The sequence below is a fragment of the Saccostrea cucullata genome, unplaced genomic scaffold, assembly GCF_032062105.1.
Source record: "Saccostrea cucullata isolate Sc308-1 unplaced genomic scaffold, CSIRO_AGI_Scuc_v1 ctg3370, whole genome shotgun sequence".
In the NCBI taxonomy this organism is placed as follows: domain Eukaryota; kingdom Metazoa; phylum Mollusca; class Bivalvia; order Ostreida; family Ostreidae; genus Saccostrea; species Saccostrea cuccullata.
The window spans coordinates 53405-70704 of NW_026938300.1; the positions used below are offsets into that span (position 1 = coordinate 53405).

At 34.5% G+C, this 17300-nt stretch overlaps 6 protein-coding genes across 6 annotated transcripts; 3 read left to right on the top strand and 3 right to left on the bottom strand.

Moving 5' to 3' along the window:
* Nucleotides 1-727: 727 nt before the first annotated feature.
* LOC134249937 (putative nuclease HARBI1) lies at nt 728-3808 on the top strand. Its single transcript, XM_062732290.1, has 6 exons — nt 728-1160; nt 1622-1734; nt 2026-2137; nt 2241-2430; nt 2604-2796; nt 3680-3808. Exons 1-5 carry the CDS (start codon nt 728-730, stop codon nt 2794-2796), a joined length of 1041 nt encoding a protein of 346 aa, XP_062588274.1. The 3' UTR covers nt 3680-3808.
* On the bottom strand, nt 3438-6510 carry LOC134249939 (uncharacterized). Its single transcript, XM_062732293.1, has 4 exons — nt 6009-6510; nt 5015-5079; nt 3903-4058; nt 3438-3808 (listed from the first exon to the last, which is right to left on the bottom strand). Exons 1-4 carry the CDS (start codon nt 6218-6220, stop codon nt 3438-3440), a joined length of 804 nt encoding a protein of 267 aa, XP_062588277.1. The 5' UTR covers nt 6221-6510.
* A 454-nt stretch (nt 6511-6964) lies between these two features.
* On the top strand, nt 6965-8837 carry LOC134249944 (putative nuclease HARBI1). The gene is made up of 4 exons (XM_062732297.1): nt 6965-7162; nt 7266-7455; nt 7633-7825; nt 8709-8837. The coding sequence occupies exons 1-3, from the start codon at nt 7021-7023 to the stop codon at nt 7823-7825; spliced, it is 525 nt and encodes a 174-aa protein (XP_062588281.1). The 5' UTR covers nt 6965-7020; the 3' UTR covers nt 8709-8837.
* LOC134249943 (uncharacterized) lies at nt 8467-11536 on the bottom strand. Its single transcript, XM_062732296.1, has 4 exons — nt 11035-11536; nt 10044-10108; nt 8932-9087; nt 8467-8837 (listed from the first exon to the last, which is right to left on the bottom strand). Exons 1-4 carry the CDS (start codon nt 11244-11246, stop codon nt 8467-8469), a joined length of 804 nt encoding a protein of 267 aa, XP_062588280.1. The 5' UTR covers nt 11247-11536.
* Nucleotides 11537-11990: 454 nt separating this feature from the next.
* On the top strand, nt 11991-13859 carry LOC134249942 (putative nuclease HARBI1). Its single transcript, XM_062732295.1, has 4 exons — nt 11991-12188; nt 12292-12481; nt 12655-12847; nt 13731-13859. Exons 1-3 carry the CDS (start codon nt 12047-12049, stop codon nt 12845-12847), a joined length of 525 nt encoding a protein of 174 aa, XP_062588279.1. The 5' UTR covers nt 11991-12046; the 3' UTR covers nt 13731-13859.
* Nucleotides 13489-16579, bottom strand: LOC134249941 (uncharacterized). Its single transcript, XM_062732294.1, has 4 exons — nt 16078-16579; nt 15072-15136; nt 13954-14109; nt 13489-13859 (listed from the first exon to the last, which is right to left on the bottom strand). The coding sequence occupies exons 1-4, from the start codon at nt 16287-16289 to the stop codon at nt 13489-13491; spliced, it is 804 nt and encodes a 267-aa protein (XP_062588278.1). The 5' UTR covers nt 16290-16579.
* Between the last annotated feature and the right edge of the window lie 721 nt (nt 16580-17300).

The window sequence follows — 17300 nt, forward strand, 5'->3', positions numbered from 1 at the left end:
GGGAACAAAAAGTCAACTGCATGCTGTAGGCCAAGACTTCATATTTTGTTTAGCATGTGGTTTTTGTTTTCTTTATTCATTTCTCATTACAACACAAAATCAAATACATGTATTTTTTAATCAGATAATTGCATTTTGATACCTTTTTATAATAAAAAAGCAAAATAAATCATCATCTGTGATATTAAAATGAGATATTCCCGAAAATCCGCTTTGGTGATCTGTTTTCAGCTGTTTCGCGTGGAAGGAAAAGTTAATTTTTCGATGTGGCCACACCCGACAAACAAAATAAATATATGCCTCGTGTATTAATTTTTACATCCTCTTTTTAATGGCATAAATTTTATTTTGTTTGTAGGGTGTGGCCAAGGTCAAATTTTGAATTAAAGATGTAAAAAACGTTAAATTTTGCTAAAATTACCAAAGTGCACGTGTTTAGACGTTTACTGTACAAATATGACGTCATCAAATAAAGATTGTGACGTAAGCCTTTTAAGTTCGATACTTAAGGAATGACACTAATTCTTGGCCAGGCCCCGCCGCCACCAAAATTAGTTGAGTATAAAACTCAGCCTCAACTCTGACAAAATCCTCAAACCCATAATCTCAGCCTCAAGTCACCGCCACCAAATATTTGATTACATATTCAAGTCAAAAATTTGATTACGTACTCAAATTATTTGAGGTAGATTTTGACCTTTCTCATGTAAATACTCAAGCAATACAAATGGCTGCTCACAGACGACATAAACGGCGCCGCAGGCGACAAATGCGACGTATTCGTAGAATTTCAAAAAGAGTAATACGAGACCGAATGAATCCATTAGAGATATATTCTGAGGATGAGATTTTTGATAGGTATAGGTTTAGAACTCCAACTATCCTATATATTTTGGACAAAATCAGTCCAGCAATTATGCATAATACGACGAAGAACAGCGCCTTACCTCCAATCCTGCAGATTCTCACCTGCCTGAGGTTCCTAGCAACGGGGGCGTTTCACAGACTGGTCGGGGACAGCATTGGAGTGTCTGAAACAACTACTGGAAGATGTTGTCGATCAGTCTGTGATGCTATAGTTCATTTGCTGGCAGATTGTATCACCTTCCCCAAGGGTAACCGTGCCAGAGAAACAAAACAACAGTTTTTGAAAATAGCAGGTAAAAAAACCCCGCATCTTCCCAATGAAATCAAATTATCAATGTCCTTTTCATTTTTCGTCTGCATTGTACTTTCGGTTTTGTTTTTCAAAGAATGACAACTCCAATGAACAGACAACTCGTACAAGTTTACTATCTCAAAGGCTTAGGTGCCTGTTATGTGTTCGTACTCTTTAGATTGCATGACAAGTCAAATAATAAGAAATATATCTACTCAAATAACTTTTTAAAAAGTTTTTTTTTTTTTTCATATGGACGGCACTGGCTTTTATGGTTTGAAAACATTCAACATGTAAGAGATACTTATAGAACTACACAAACGGTTACGGTTTATGTAGTTTCATTCATGTGTCATAAGAAAAAATATAGGCCTACCTTTTTATTCATTTTTTTTTTAAATCCGAAAAAAATGAGTTAGACTTATCATGCATGCTTTGATTTAATTTGATCTTTTCTTATAGGATTTCCAAACGTTTTAGGGTGTGTTGATGGCACATTTATTGGAATTATTGCCCCTAATGACAACGAACCTGATTATGTCAATCGTAAAGGTTTCCATTCGTTGAACGTACAGGTATATTTTTTGCGATGCTTTAAAAAAATGTGCACGGATTTAAGACTTTTTGTAGAGTGAGAATTAATCATTCAAGAAAAAAGTTGTCCAAATCCTACTTGTTGAATAAAAAGAAGGGGGGTTCAAAGTCGCTTCATTAATCTTATTACGGTACTGTAAAACACTGGAGGTTGCCCCATCAATTCTGTGCATGTTGATGTTGTCGATTAATTAACGCACATTTTAAAAATCAAGCAGCCTCAATATTGTCCTTGTATAATTATGTTTCGTTTTATATTAAATTTTTTAAAGGCTGTTTGCGATGCCAACTTCAGAATTACAAGTATTTGTGCGAAATGGCCTGGCAGCGTTCACGACAGCCGAATATGGCGCGAATCTGCATTGTGTCAGAAATTTGAGAATGGTACAGTACTTGTTTTGCAATCACTTTCCTATCATTTCAAAAACACAAAACCAACAAATTATTTGCATTTTTTAGAGTGTAATTCTGTATTACATCTTAATAGGTGAATGTAACGGATTTCTACTCGGAGATTCTGGTTATCCGTGTAAAAGATATCTCATGACACCGTTTCTGAATCCTTCTACTGTCCCACAACAGAAATTCAATGCATCACTTTGTAAAACAAGGGTACTAGTGGAACAAACGTTTGGAATTTTGAAGCGCAGATTTTCGTGCCTACAAGGGGTACTAAGGTATTTGGCATTTGAAAATTAAAAAAAAAGAATAATTTAAAAAAACTTGTTTAAAAGAGATCGTTGAACTTAGTCAGTATTTTGCATTCAATTATTTCATTTTGTCAGTCGGGACAAAGAATAAATCAACAACCGTTAATTGGAGAAATAATTTGTAATTCATTCTATATCAGGACAGACCCACGTCAAGCTACGAGGTACATCGTTGCTTGTGCAATATTGCACAACATTGGAATAGACAGGGGTGATATCGTGGATTGTAGACAAGATGAAGTTCAGCTGCTTGGTGGAAACGACAATGCATTACATGTAGTTGGTGATGGATTAAACATTCGCAATCACATAGTGGATACGTATTTCACTTAAGTAAGATATTTCATTACCTATACAAAACTCGCAAAGGGGTACCTGTGCGAAACGAAATAGAAACGAAACGAACTGAAGCGAAACGAAATCTGCCGAAGCGAAACGGAATCACAACGAAAGAAACAAAACTGTCAAAATGTATCCCTAGTAGTGATGTATATATTTACACGAAGGAACTGCTGAGAGCTGCAAATATGTGCGAGCATACTATGCATGCATAATATTTCAGTATATGTAGTATTTTCTAATTTTTATGTCTTACTCTCATTTTCAGTCCTTATTCGTCTACATGTACATGTATACAAGATACAAGATATTTTATTTACCAATTAAGGGCCCCGAGGGGCATTTCAACATACATAAATGTACAATTTAAACATTCTCTCTTTTTTTATAACAATATAATTAATTTTTTTAAACAGTTATATAGATGACCAAGTTACCTGGAAAGGGGGGTCCACAGTATTAAATGCTGTTATGCCTTAAAAATAGCTTTTGGCAATAATAAACAGATAAATGTTAACGTTATATGTATTAGTATTTATTTTTACCAGTATTATAGGTTTCATGTAATTTTTTTCTTAAATACAGTCATGTACATTTAATTTTCCAAGAAAATTACACTCGTAATTGAAACAATGTTACAATTCATTACCCAGACTTGAATTACTTGTATAAATAATCGAATTTGGATATCGCTCCTCGAACTGACGGACCAAAAACGCCTTCTTAATTTCAATGAACTCCTTTTCTGCCTGTAGTTTCTGCTTTTCAATTATCAATTTCTCAATTTGGAGCTTAATTTTTTTATTATCCAGTTTCATATTCTCCAAATCTTCTTCTTCATACGCATCCTTGATTCCTTTTCTCTTTGGCCTTTTAGAAGAGACTTGATGGCCAGTGGCTGCAGTCTTGGGGGTAGCAGACTCAGAGATGGCAGAAGATGTACAGGCCGCAGAAGATGTGCAGGCGGCAGAAGATGTACAGACAGAAGCCGTGCCATTGTTAATTTCTGTTAAATTTATACACAGAATTTTAAATTTTTGTGAAATAAGAAGGTTGAACAAAATTTGAAATAGAAAGCTTCATCTTATTTTTGTTTGTACCATCAGTTGCGTCTGTGTCTATTCCATCTGGCAGTCCGCATATCTGTGGTCGCCCTTCAAAGGCTTGCATCAATGCGTCCTCGGAAGCTGTTAGGGAAGAAGGCGCCGGACCACCGCCTGTCTTTGGCCTTCTCAACATGTCAATCTTTTCTTTACCTGGGTCAATACACGTCCTCTTAATTTATTTTAAATATGTCTTTAGAAATTTGCATTTATTGAGCAGGCATAGATAAGACAAATCAGTTACGAAAGCCCATTTTGCTCATTTTCGTAGGTTAAAAGAATTCGCGAATAAACTTGTAACTTTAACGTTAGAGCGAAACTTTCGTGTTATAACGGGAAACTTTTGCTGTTTAACCAAGACATTTGCATAAGTCTCCTCTTTCTTGTTTGTGGTCTAGTTTATTCAATACAATGAAGATTAAAGGCTATCTTTATCTTGGACCATCACAAGCAATAATTATAAGTTTTCTTGCAACTGAGTGTGTCTTTCCTGTTTCTAAATCTCGTTATAACGTGAAAAAATATTTTTTAACCTACAAAAATGAGCCCAACGATTTTTCGTACATTTTCATTCATCCAGAAAAAATGTAATTTGCCTCATTCATGCAACAATGTCCCATTCCAATTTATTACTTTAACGAAAACAACTTTATAAAAATTGTGACCATGGTATTACCTTTCATGTATATAACAGTAAACTGTATTTCTCAGCACGTATCACAGGCGGGGGGGGGGTGTCCCTTTTTCCAGACATAACGTTATACTATAGAAATTAATTGAGCAATAAAAGTTAGGCCCCCCTTACGCTCTCCCAAATAGGATTTTCGAGTTTGGATATTCCTTTTCTCTCTCTCTCTCTCTCTCTCTTTCTCTCCCTTCTCTCTCTCTGACTACCCCTCCCCAAATTTCAGAAACGATTATACGAAACCGTTTCCGTTTTGCATAAACTTGAACCAAAATCATAACAACAATGATAACAATAAACGTTTCGATGAAGTTTTGTACTGACAAAAAAAAAAAACAAATGGAAATCATCAAAACGAATTTAAAATAATCATCAAAAGTCTAAATGAAACCTACAAGAACTAAATTTAAAAAAAAATTGATACCTCTTTGTTTGATGTTGTTAAATTTCTTCTTTACTGTGTCGTTGTCTCTGTCATTTTTGTAACTTCTACAACACCATCATTTTGAATATCAACCGCCCGAGAGTATTTAGAAAAGTAAGCCATCGAAAAAAAAATCGGAAGAATAAGGAAACGATGACATTTAATAGCGACTTTGGTGTTCAAAGCGATATTCTCTTTCTGTATACAATAATAATTAATAGTATATGAATGTATAAAGAATACTTCAGAAAATGCTTTAGCCTGTTAACACCTAATTTAAGACCACAGAACATAACTGGAAAAATTGGGGGGGGGGGGGGGGGCTGGTCAGACAATCGTATGAGAAAAATATGGATAACTATTATTTTTAGTCAGAAGTTTATTGAGATCGCCAATTAGGACGTATCAAAAGTATCACTGAATCCGATGTAACGAATACTGAGTGAGCATATTGTATAATTTGATTTTTTATAAATTATTGTTAAATGAATTGTTAATTAATTATATCAATTTCAATGAATTTAAACCTTATAACGAATTTAATCCGTTTCTAAAAATTGTTGAATTCATTACAGCAATTTAAAAATTCTTTGTATAAGCTATTATAAGAATTTATAAATTCATAATGAAATGGATAGAAAATTCTTATATACAACGAATCAAATGTGAAATGTTTTCATTCTTGTCCGTTAATCTTCTGCGATCTAAAACGTTTTCTTAAAAAAAAAACGCATCGTATTTTTTTAACTTTAGATCTAATGTACAACTGCACATCAATGGATGTCAAACCGTCACGTTCCAAACAGTATTGGGTCGAAATGAATAGTTACCCATGTAAAGATTGAAGGGAGATAACTACTAAACTTTATTTACAACAGGTCCGCGTTACAGCGAGTTGGAAAGGAAAAGTTAAGTAAAAACTTAATAAGCTATAATATTTTTTAAGTGTAGGAAAATTATATGTTTTGATTGAATATGCAACAACAGAACTTACAAGTTAAGGGTTTCTGCGATGGATTTCCACGTAGATTCTTTCAATTTGCCATGTTTACCCTTCACCCCCGAACCCTTCATTTTACCGAAGAGGGTCTCTTCATACTTCAAAACCTCTTCTATTAGGAGGATCTCCTCCTCTGAAGTCCAATTGGTGCCCCTTTTCTTAGGATTATTTTGTTCTGTCGGGAGTTTTACTTCGACAAGCTCCATGTTTGTGAATAAAACAAACAAACAAAGCAGACGGCAATACCTGTTTATTACGTAACAAACATTTCATCAAATTTTGTGTACTTCGTATATTTCGTGAGACCGCTTACATCATTGAAAAAAATTGACTGAGTATGTACTCAGTAGAGTTGAGAACCTAAAAATTCATATTCAACAGAGTACATACTCAACTATGTTGGTGGTGGTGATTTGAGAATGTCCTCTGTTGAGGATGGCCTCAACGCTTGAGTAGTGAATTGAGGCTGAGTACGGTATAATTTTGGTGGCGGCGGGGCCTGATTATCGAGTATAATATGGTTTGGGTCAGTTTACGCTTTATAATCCGCGAAGCGGATTATAAAAAACACTCTCCGATAATGAGTTAGACTTATCATGCATGCTTTGATTTAATTTGATCTTTTCTTATAGGATTTCCAAACGTTTTAGGGTGTGTTGATGGCACATTTATTGGAATTATTGCCCCTAATGACAACGAACCTGATTATGTCAATCGTAAAGGTTTCCATTCGTTGAACGTACAGGTATATTTTTTGCGATGCTTTAAAAAAATGTGCACGGATTTAAGACTTTTTGTAGAGTGAGAATTAATCATTCAAGAAAAAAGTTGTCCAAATCCTACTTGTTGAATAAAAAGAAGGGGGGTTCAAAGTCGCTTCATTAATCTTATTACGGTACTGTAAAACACTGGAGGTTGCCCCATCAATTCTGTGCATGTTGATGTTGTCGATTAATTAACGCACATTTTAAAAATCAAGCAGCCTCAATATTGTCCTTGTATAATTATGTTTCGTTTTATATTAAATTTTTTAAAGGCTGTTTGCGATGCCAACTTCAGAATTACAAGTATTTGTGCGAAATGGCCTGGCAGCGTTCACGACAGCCGAATATGGCGCGAATCTGCATTGTGTCAGAAATTTGAGAATGGTACAGTACTTGTTTTGCAATCACTTTCCTATCATTTCAAAAACACAAAACCAACAAATTATTTGCATTTTTTAGAGTGTAATTCTGTATTACATCTTAATAGGTGAATGTAACGGATTTCTACTCGGAGATTCTGGTTATCCGTGTAAAAGATATCTCATGACACCGTTTCTGAATCCTTCTACTGTCCCACAACAGAAATTCAATGCATCACTTTGTAAAACAAGGGTACTAGTGGAACAAACGTTTGGAATTTTGAAGCGCAGATTTTCGTGCCTACAAGGGGTACTAAGGTATTTGGCATTTGAAAATTAAAAAAAAAAAAAGAATAATTTAAAAAAACTTGTTTAAAAGAGATCGTTGAACTTAGTCAGTATTTTGCATTCAATTATTTCATTTTGTCAGTCGGGACAAAGAATAAATCAACAACCGTTAATTGGAGAAATAATTTGTAATTCATTCTATATCAGGACAGACCCACGTCAAGCTACGAGGTACATCGTTGCTTGTGCAATATTGCACAACATTGGAATAGACAGGGGTGATATCGTGGATTGTAGACAAGATGAAGTTCAGCTGCTTGGTGGAAACGACAATGCATTACATGTAGTTGGTGATGGATTAAACATTCGCAATCACATAGTGGATACGTATTTCACTTAAGTAAGATATTTCATTACCTATACAAAACTCGCAAAGGGGTACCTGTGCGAAACGAAATAGAAACGAAACGAACTGAAGCGAAACGAAATCTGCCGAAGCGAAACGGAATCACAACGAAAGAAACAAAACTGTCAAAATGTATCCCTAGTAGTGATGTATATATTTACACGAAGGAACTGCTGAGAGCTGCAAATATGTGCGAGCATACTATGCATGCATAATATTTCAGTATATGTAGTATTTTCTAATTTTTATGTCTTACTCTCATTTTCAGTCCTTATTCGTCTACATGTACATGTATACAAGATACAAGATATTTTATTTACCAATTAAGGGCCCCGAGGGGCATTTCAACATACATAAATGTACAATTTAAACATTCTCTCTTTTTTTATAACAATATAATTAATTTTTTTAAACAGTTATATAGATGACCAAGTTACCTGGAAAGGGGGGTCCACAGTATTAAATGCTGTTATGCCTTAAAAATAGCTTTTGGCAATAATAAACAGATAAATGTTAACGTTATATGTATTAGTATTTATTTTTACCAGTATTATAGGTTTCATGTAATTTTTTTCTTAAATACAGTCATGTACATTTAATTTTCCAAGAAAATTACACTCGTAATTGAAACAATGTTACAATTCATTACCCAGACTTGAATTACTTGTATAAATAATCGAATTTGGATATCGCTCCTCGAACTGACGGACCAAAAACGCCTTCTTAATTTCAATGAACTCCTTTTCTGCCTGTAGTTTCTGCTTTTCAATTATCAATTTCTCAATTTGGAGCTTAATTTTTTTATTATCCAGTTTCATATTCTCCAAATCTTCTTCTTCATACGCATCCTTGATTCCTTTTCTCTTTGGCTTTTTAGAAGAGACTTGATGGCCAGTGGCTGCAGTCTTGGGGGTAGCAGACTCAGAGATGGCAGAAGATGTACAGGCCGCAGAAGATGTGCAGGCGGCAGAAGATGTACAGACAGAAGCCGTGCCATTGTTAATTTCTGTTAAATTTATACACAGAATTTTAAATTTTTGTGAAATAAGAAGGTTGAACAAAATTTGAAATAGAAAGCTTCATCTTATTTTTGTTTGTACCATCAGTTGCGTCTGTGTCTATTCCATCTGGCAGTCCGCATATCTGTGGTCGCCCTTCAAAGGCTTGCATCAATGCGTCCTCGGAAGCTGTTAGGGAAGAAGGCGCCGGACCACCGCCTGTCTTTGGCCTTCTCAACATGTCAATCTTTTCTTTACCTGGGTCAATACACGTCCTCTTAATTTATTTTAAATATGTCTTTAGAAATTTGCATTTATTGAGCAGGCATAGATAAGACAAATCAGTTACGAAAGCCCATTTTGCTCATTTTCGTAGGTTAAAAGAATTCGCGAATAAACTTGTAACTTTAACGTTAGAGCGAAACTTTCGTGTTATAACGGGAAACTTTTGCTGTTTAACCAAGACATTTGCATAAGTCTCCTCTTTCTTGTTTGTGGTCTAGTTTATTCAATACAATGAAGATTAAAGGCTATCTTTATCTTGGACCATCACAAGCAATAATTATAAGTTTTCTTGCAACTGAGTGTGTCTTTCCTGTTTCTAAATCTCGTTATAACGTGAAAAAATATTTTTTAACCTACAAAAATGAGCCCAACGATTTTTCGTACATTTTCATTCATCCAGAAAAAATGTAATTTGCCTCATTCATGCAACAATGTCCCATTCCAATTTATTACTTTAACGAAAACAACTTTATAAAAATTGTGACCATGGTATTACCTTTCATGTATATAACAGTAAACTGTATTTCTCAGCACGTATCACAGGCGGGGGGGGGGTGTCCCTTTTTCCAGACATAACGTTATACTATAGAAATTAATTGAGCAATAAAAGTTAGGCCCCCCTTACGCTCTCCCAAATAGGATTTTCGAGTTTGGATATTCCTTTCTCTCTCTCTCTCTCTCTCTCTCTTTCTCTCCCTTCTCTCTCTGACTACCCCTCCCCAAATTTCAGAAACGATGATACGAAACCGTTTCCGTTTTGCATAAACTTGAACCAAAATGATAACAACAATGATAACAATAAACGTTTCGATGAAGTTTTGTACTGACAAAAAAAAAAAAACAAATGGAAATCATCAAAACGAATTTAAAATAATCATCAAAAGTCTAAATGAAACCTACAAGAACTAAATTTAAAAAAAAATTGATACCTCTTTGTTTGATGTTGTTAAATTTCTTCTTTACTGTGTCGTTGTCTCTGTCATTTTTGTAACTTCTACAACACCATCATTTTGAATATCAACCGCCCGAGAGTATTTAGAAAAGTAAGCCATCGAAAAAAAAATCGGAAGAATAAGGAAACGATGACATTTAATAGCGACTTTGGTGTTCAAAGCGATATTCTCTTTCTGTATACAATAATAATTAATAGTATATGAATGTATAAAGAATACTTCAGAAAATGCTTTAGCCTGTTAACACCTAATTTAAGACCACAGAACATAACTGGAAAAATTGGGGGGGGGGGGGGGCTGGTCAGACAATCGTATGAGAAAAATATGGATAACTATTATTTTTAGTCAGAAGTTTATTGAGATCGCCAATTAGGACGTATCAAAAGTATCACTGAATCCGATGTAACGAATACTGAGTGAGCATATTGTATAATTTGATTTTTTATAAATTATTGTTAAATGAATTGTTAATTAATTATATCAATTTCAATGAATTTAAACCTTATAACGAATTTAATCCGTTTCTAAAAATTGTTGAATTCATTACAGCAATTTAAAAATTCTTTGTATAAGCTATTATAAGAATTTATAAATTCATAATGAAATGGATAGAAAATTCTTATATACAACGAATCAAATGTGAAATGTTTTCATTCTTGTCCGTTAATCTTCTGCGATCTAAAACGTTTTCTTAAAAAAAAACGCATCGTATTTTTTTAACTTTAGATCTAATGTACAACTGCACATCAATGGATGTCAAACCGTCACGTTCCAAACAGTATTGGGTCGAAATGAATAGTTACCCATGTAAAGATTGAAGGGAGATAACTACTAAACTTTATTTACAACAGGTCCGCGTTACAGCGAGTTGGAAAGGAAAAGTTAAGTAAAAACTTAATAAGCTATAATATTTTTTAAGTGTAGGAAAATTATATGTTTTGATTGAATATGCAACAACAGAACTTACAAGTTAAGGGTTTCTGCGATGGATTTCCACGTAGATTCTTTCAATTTGCCATGTTTACCCTTCACCCCCGAACCCTTCATTTTACCGAAGAGGGTCTCTTCATACTTCAAAACCTCTTCTATTAGGAGGATCTCCTCCTCTGAAGTCCAATTGGTGCCCCTTTTCTTAGGATTATTTTGTTCTGTCGGGAGTTTTACTTCGACAAGCTCCATGTTTGTGAATAAAACAAACAAACAAAGCAGACGGCAATACCTGTTTATTACGTAACAAACATTTCATCAAATTTTGTGTACTTCGTATATTTCGTGAGACCGCTTACATCATTGAAAAAAATTGACTGAGTATGTACTCAGTAGAGTTGAGAACCTAAAAATTCATATTCAACAGAGTACATACTCAACTATGTTGGTGGTGGTGATTTGAGAATGTCCTCTGTTGAGGATGGCCTCAACGCTTGAGTAGTGAATTGAGGCTGAGTACGGTATAATTTTGGTGGCGGCGGGGCCTGATTATCGAGTATAATATGGTTTGGGTCAGTTTACGCTTTATAATCCGCGAAGCGGATTATAAAAAACACTCTCCGATAATGAGTTAGACTTATCATGCATGCTTTGATTTAATTTGATCTTTTCTTATAGGATTTCCAAACGTTTTAGGGTGTGTTGATGGCACATTTATTGGAATTATTGCCCCTAATGACAACGAACCTGATTATGTCAATCGTAAAGGTTTCCATTCGTTGAACGTACAGGTATATTTTTTGCGATGCTTTAAAAAAATGTGCACGGATTTAAGACTTTTTGTAGAGTGAGAATTAATCATTCAAGAAAAAAGTTGTCCAAATCCTACTTGTTGAATAAAAAGAAGGGGGGTTCAAAGTCGCTTCATTAATCTTATTACGGTACTGTAAAACACTGGAGGTTGCCCCATCAATTCTGTGCATGTTGATGTTGTCGATTAATTAACGCACATTTTAAAAATCAAGCAGCCTCAATATTGTCCTTGTATAATTATGTTTCGTTTTATATTAAATTTTTTAAAGGCTGTTTGCGATGCCAACTTCAGAATTACAAGTATTTGTGCGAAATGGCCTGGCAGCGTTCACGACAGCCGAATATGGCGCGAATCTGCATTGTGTCAGAAATTTGAGAATGGTACAGTACTTGTTTTGCAATCACTTTCCTATCATTTCAAAAACACAAAACCAACAAATTATTTGCATTTTTTAGAGTGTAATTCTGTATTACATCTTAATAGGTGAATGTAACGGATTTCTACTCGGAGATTCTGGTTATCCGTGTAAAAGATATCTCATGACACCGTTTCTGAATCCTTCTACTGTCCCACAACAGAAATTCAATGCATCACTTTGTAAAACAAGGGTACTAGTGGAACAAACGTTTGGAATTTTGAAGCGCAGATTTTCGTGCCTACAAGGGGTACTAAGGTATTTGGCATTTGAAAATTAAAAAAAAAGAATAATTTAAAAAAACTTGTTTAAAAGAGATCGTTGAACTTAGTCAGTATTTTGCATTCAATTATTTCATTTTGTCAGTCGGGACAAAGAATAAATCAACAACCGTTAATTGGAGAAATAATTTGTAATTCATTCTATATCAGGACAGACCCACGTCAAGCTACGAGGTACATCGTTGCTTGTGCAATATTGCACAACATTGGAATAGACAGGGGTGATATCGTGGATTGTAGACAAGATGAAGTTCAGCTGCTTGGTGGAAACGACAATGCATTACATGTAGTTGGTGATGGATTAAACATTCGCAATCACATAGTGGATACGTATTTCACTTAAGTAAGATATTTCATTACCTATACAAAACTCGCAAAGGGGTACCTGTGCGAAACGAAATAGAAACGAAACGAACTGAAGCGAAACGAAATCTGCCGAAGCGAAACGGAATCACAACGAAAGAAACAAAACTGTCAAAATGTATCCCTAGTAGTGATGTATATATTTACACGAAGGAACTGCTGAGAGCTGCAAATATGTGCGAGCATACTATGCATGCATAATATTTCAGTATATGTAGTATTTTCTAATTTTTATGTCTTACTCTCATTTTCAGTCCTTATTCGTCTACATGTACATGTATACAAGATACAAGATATTTTATTTACCAATTAAGGGCCCCGAGGGGCATTTCAACATACATAAATGTACAATTTAAACATTCTCTCTTTTTTTATAACAATATAATTAATTTTTTTAAACAGTTATATAGATGACCAAGTTACCTGGAAAGGGGGGTCCACAGTATTAAATGCTGTTATGCCTTAAAAATAGCTTTTGGCAATAATTAACAGATAAATGTTAACGTTATATGTATTAGTATTTATTTTTACCAGTATTATAGGTTTCATGTAATTTTTTTCTTAAATACAGTCATGTACATTTAATTTTCCAAGAAAATTACACTCGTAATTGAAACAATGTTACAATTCATTACCCAGACTTGAATTACTTGTATAAATAATCGAATTTGGATATCGCTCCTCGAACTGACGGACCAAAAACGCCTTCTTAATTTCAATGAACTCCTTTTCTGCCTGTAGTTTCTGCTTTTCAATTATCAATTTCTCAATTTGGAGCTTAATTTTTTTATTATCCAGTTTCATATTCTCCAAATCTTCTTCTTCATACGCATCCTTGATTCCTTTTCTCTTTGGCTTTTTAGAAGAGACTTGATGGCCAGTGGCTGCAGTCTTGGGGGTAGCAGACTCAGAGATGGCAGAAGATGTACAGGCCGCAGAAGATGTGCAGGCGGCAGAAGATGTACAGACAGAAGCCGTGCCATTGTTAATTTCTGTTAAATTTATACACAGAATTTTAAATTTTTGTGAAATAAGAAGGTTGAACAAAATTTGAAATAGAAAGCTTCATCTTATTTTTGTTTGTACCATCAGTTGCGTCTGTGTCTATTCCATCTGGCAGTCCGCATATCTGTGGTCGCCCTTCAAAGGCTTGCATCAATGCGTCCTCGGAAGCTGTTAGGGAAGAAGGCGCCGGACCACCGCCTGTCTTTGGCCTTCTCAACATGTCAATCTTTTCTTTACCTGGGTCAATACACGTCCTCTTAATTTATTTTAAATATGTCTTTAGAAATTTGCATTTATTGAGCAGGCATAGATAAGACAAATCAGTTACGAAAGCCCATTTTGCTCATTTTCGTAGGTTAAAAGAATTCGCGAATAAACTTGTAACTTTAACGTTAGAGCGAAACTTTCGTGTTATAACGGGAAACTTTTGCTGTTTAACCAAGACATTTGCATAAGTCTCCTCTTTCTTGTTTGTGGTCTAGTTTATTCAATACAATGAAGATTAAAGGCTATCTTTATCTTGGACCATCACAAGCAATAATTATAAGTTTTCTTGCAACTGAGTGTGTCTTTCCTGTTTCTAAATCTCGTTATAACGTGAAAAAATATTTTTTAACCTACAAAAATGAGCCCAACGATTTTTCGTACATTTTCATTCATCCAGAAAAAATGTAATTTGCCTCATTCATGCAACAATGTCCCATTCCAATTTATTACTTTAACGAAAACAACTTTATAAAAATTGTGACCATGGTATTACCTTTCATGTATATAACAGTAAACTGTATTTCTCAGCACGTATCACAGGCGGGGGGGGGGGGTGTCCCTTTTTCCAGACATAACGTTATACTATAGAAATTAATTGAGCAATAAAAGTTAGGCCCCCCCTTACGCTCTCCCAAATAGGATTTTCGAGTTTGGATATTCCTTTCTCTCTCTCTCTCTCTCTCTCTCTCTCTTTCTCTCCCTTCTCTCTCTGACTACCCCTCCCCAAATTTCAGAAACGATGATACGAAACCGTTTCCGTTTTGCATAAACTTGAACCAAAATGATAACAACAATGATAACAATAAACGTTTCGATGAAGTTTTGTACTGACAAAAAAAAAAACCAAATGGAAATCATCAAAACGAATTTAAAATAATCATCAAAAGTCTAAATGAAACCTACAAGAACTAAATTTAAAAAAAAATTGATACCTCTTTGTTTGATGTTGTTAAATTTCTTCTTTACTGTGTCGTTGTCTCTGTCATTTTTGTAACTTCTACAACACCATCATTTTGAATATCAACCGCCCGAGAGTATTTAGAAAAGTAAGCCATCGAAAAAAAAATCGGAAGAATAAGGAAACGATGACATTTAATAGCGACTTTGGTGTTCAAAGCGATATTCTCTTTCTGTATACAATAATAATTAATAGTATATGAATGTATAAAGAATACTTCAGAAAATGCTTTAGCCTGTTAACACCTAATTTAAGACCACAGAACATAACTGGAAAAATTGGGGGGGGGGGGGGGGGGGGGGGGGGGGGGCTGGTCAGACAATCGTATGAGAAAAATATGGATAACTATTATTTTTAGTCAGAAGTTTATTGAGATCGCCAATTAGGACGTATCAAAAGTATCACTGAATCCGATGTAACGAATACTGAGTGAGCATATTGTATAATTTGATTTTTTATAAATTATTGTTAAATGAATTGTTAATTAATTATATCAATTTCAATGAATTTAAACCTTATAACGAATTTAATCCGTTTCTAAAAATTGTTGAATTCATTACAGCAATTTAAAAATTCTTTGTATAAGCTATTATAAGAATTTATAAATTCATAATGAAATGGATAGAAAATTCTTATATACAACGAATCAAATGTGAAATGTTTTCATTCTTGTCCGTTAATCTTCTGCGATCTAAAACGTTTTCTTAAAAAAAAACGCATCGTATTTTTTTAACTTTAGATCTAATGTACAACTGCACATCAATGGATGTCAAACCGTCACGTTCCAAACAGTATTGGGTCGAAATGAATAGTTACCCATGTAAAGATTGAAGGGAGATAACTACTAAACTTTATTTACAACAGGTCCGCGTTACAGCGAGTTGGAAAGGAAAAGTTAAGTAAAAACTTAATAAGCTATAATATTTTTTAAGTGTAGGAAAATTATATGTTTTGATTGAATATGCAACAACAGAACTTACAAGTTAAGGGTTTCTGCGATGGATTTCCACGTAGATTCTTTCAATTTGCCATGTTTACCCTTCACCCCCGAACCCTTCATTTTACCGAAGAGGGTCTCTTCATACTTCAAAACCTCTTCTATTAGGAGGATCTCCTCCTCTGAAGTCCAATTGGTGCCCCTTTTCTTAGGATTATTTTGTTCTGTCGGGAGTTTTACTTCGACAAGCTCCATGTTTGTGAATAAAACAAACAAACAAAGCAGACGGCAATACCTGTTTATTACGTAACAAACATTTCATCAAATTTTGTGTACTTCGTATATTTCGTGAGACCGCTTACATCATTGAAAAAAATTGACTGAGTATGTACTCAGTAGAGTTGAGAACCTAAAAATTCATATTCAACAGAGTACATACTCAACTATGTTGGTGGTGGTGATTTGAGAATGTCCTCTGTTGAGGATGGCCTCAACGCTTGAGTAGTGAATTGAGGCTGAGTACGGTATAATTTTGGTGGCGGCGGGGCCTGATTATCGAGTATAATATGGTTTGGGTCAGTTTACGCTTTATAATCCGCGAAGCGGATTATAAAAAAGCGTAAACTGACCCAAACCATATTATACTCGATAATCTGGCCAAGAATTAGAGTCATTCCTTATAATTTAATTTTAAAATAATTAAACAACTGGGGATGTAAAATTGTGTTGTTTTTATTAGTTCAAATTTACCGCGCAATAATACAACCGTAGTAACGGAAGTGATGGGAAGCAAGGGGAGGTAAAAACTGATACATAGATCTAGCAGCCATGATGCTTGTTTACATGAGGTAAGATCGAGCAACTGTTTGAAGTTAAAGGTACATTCATTAAATCTGGAATTTTTCATGAATCCGAAGGACTGGAAATGAGGGGATTGATGGATACAGATGATTCAGCTGGTTGTCAAGGGGGTGTGTCCCCATACCAAACCAGATTATACAAAATGTTATGCGTTCCTTTTTGGAAATCAACCAATGAGAGACAAGAATACAAACAGAATTAAATTATTAGTAGATAATATTTATACCGTTAATTTTTTGGTTTACTTCAGTTAAATTTTCCTGAAAAGTATAGGCCGATTATGCACCTTCGTGGCTTTCCTTCTTTAACTTAATTTGTGTCGTGATCCTGGGACTAAGAGTCTCAGATGTTACGTGGAATTAATTGGTAATAATATTTCTTGTTTGTTCAGTATTATTTCTAAAA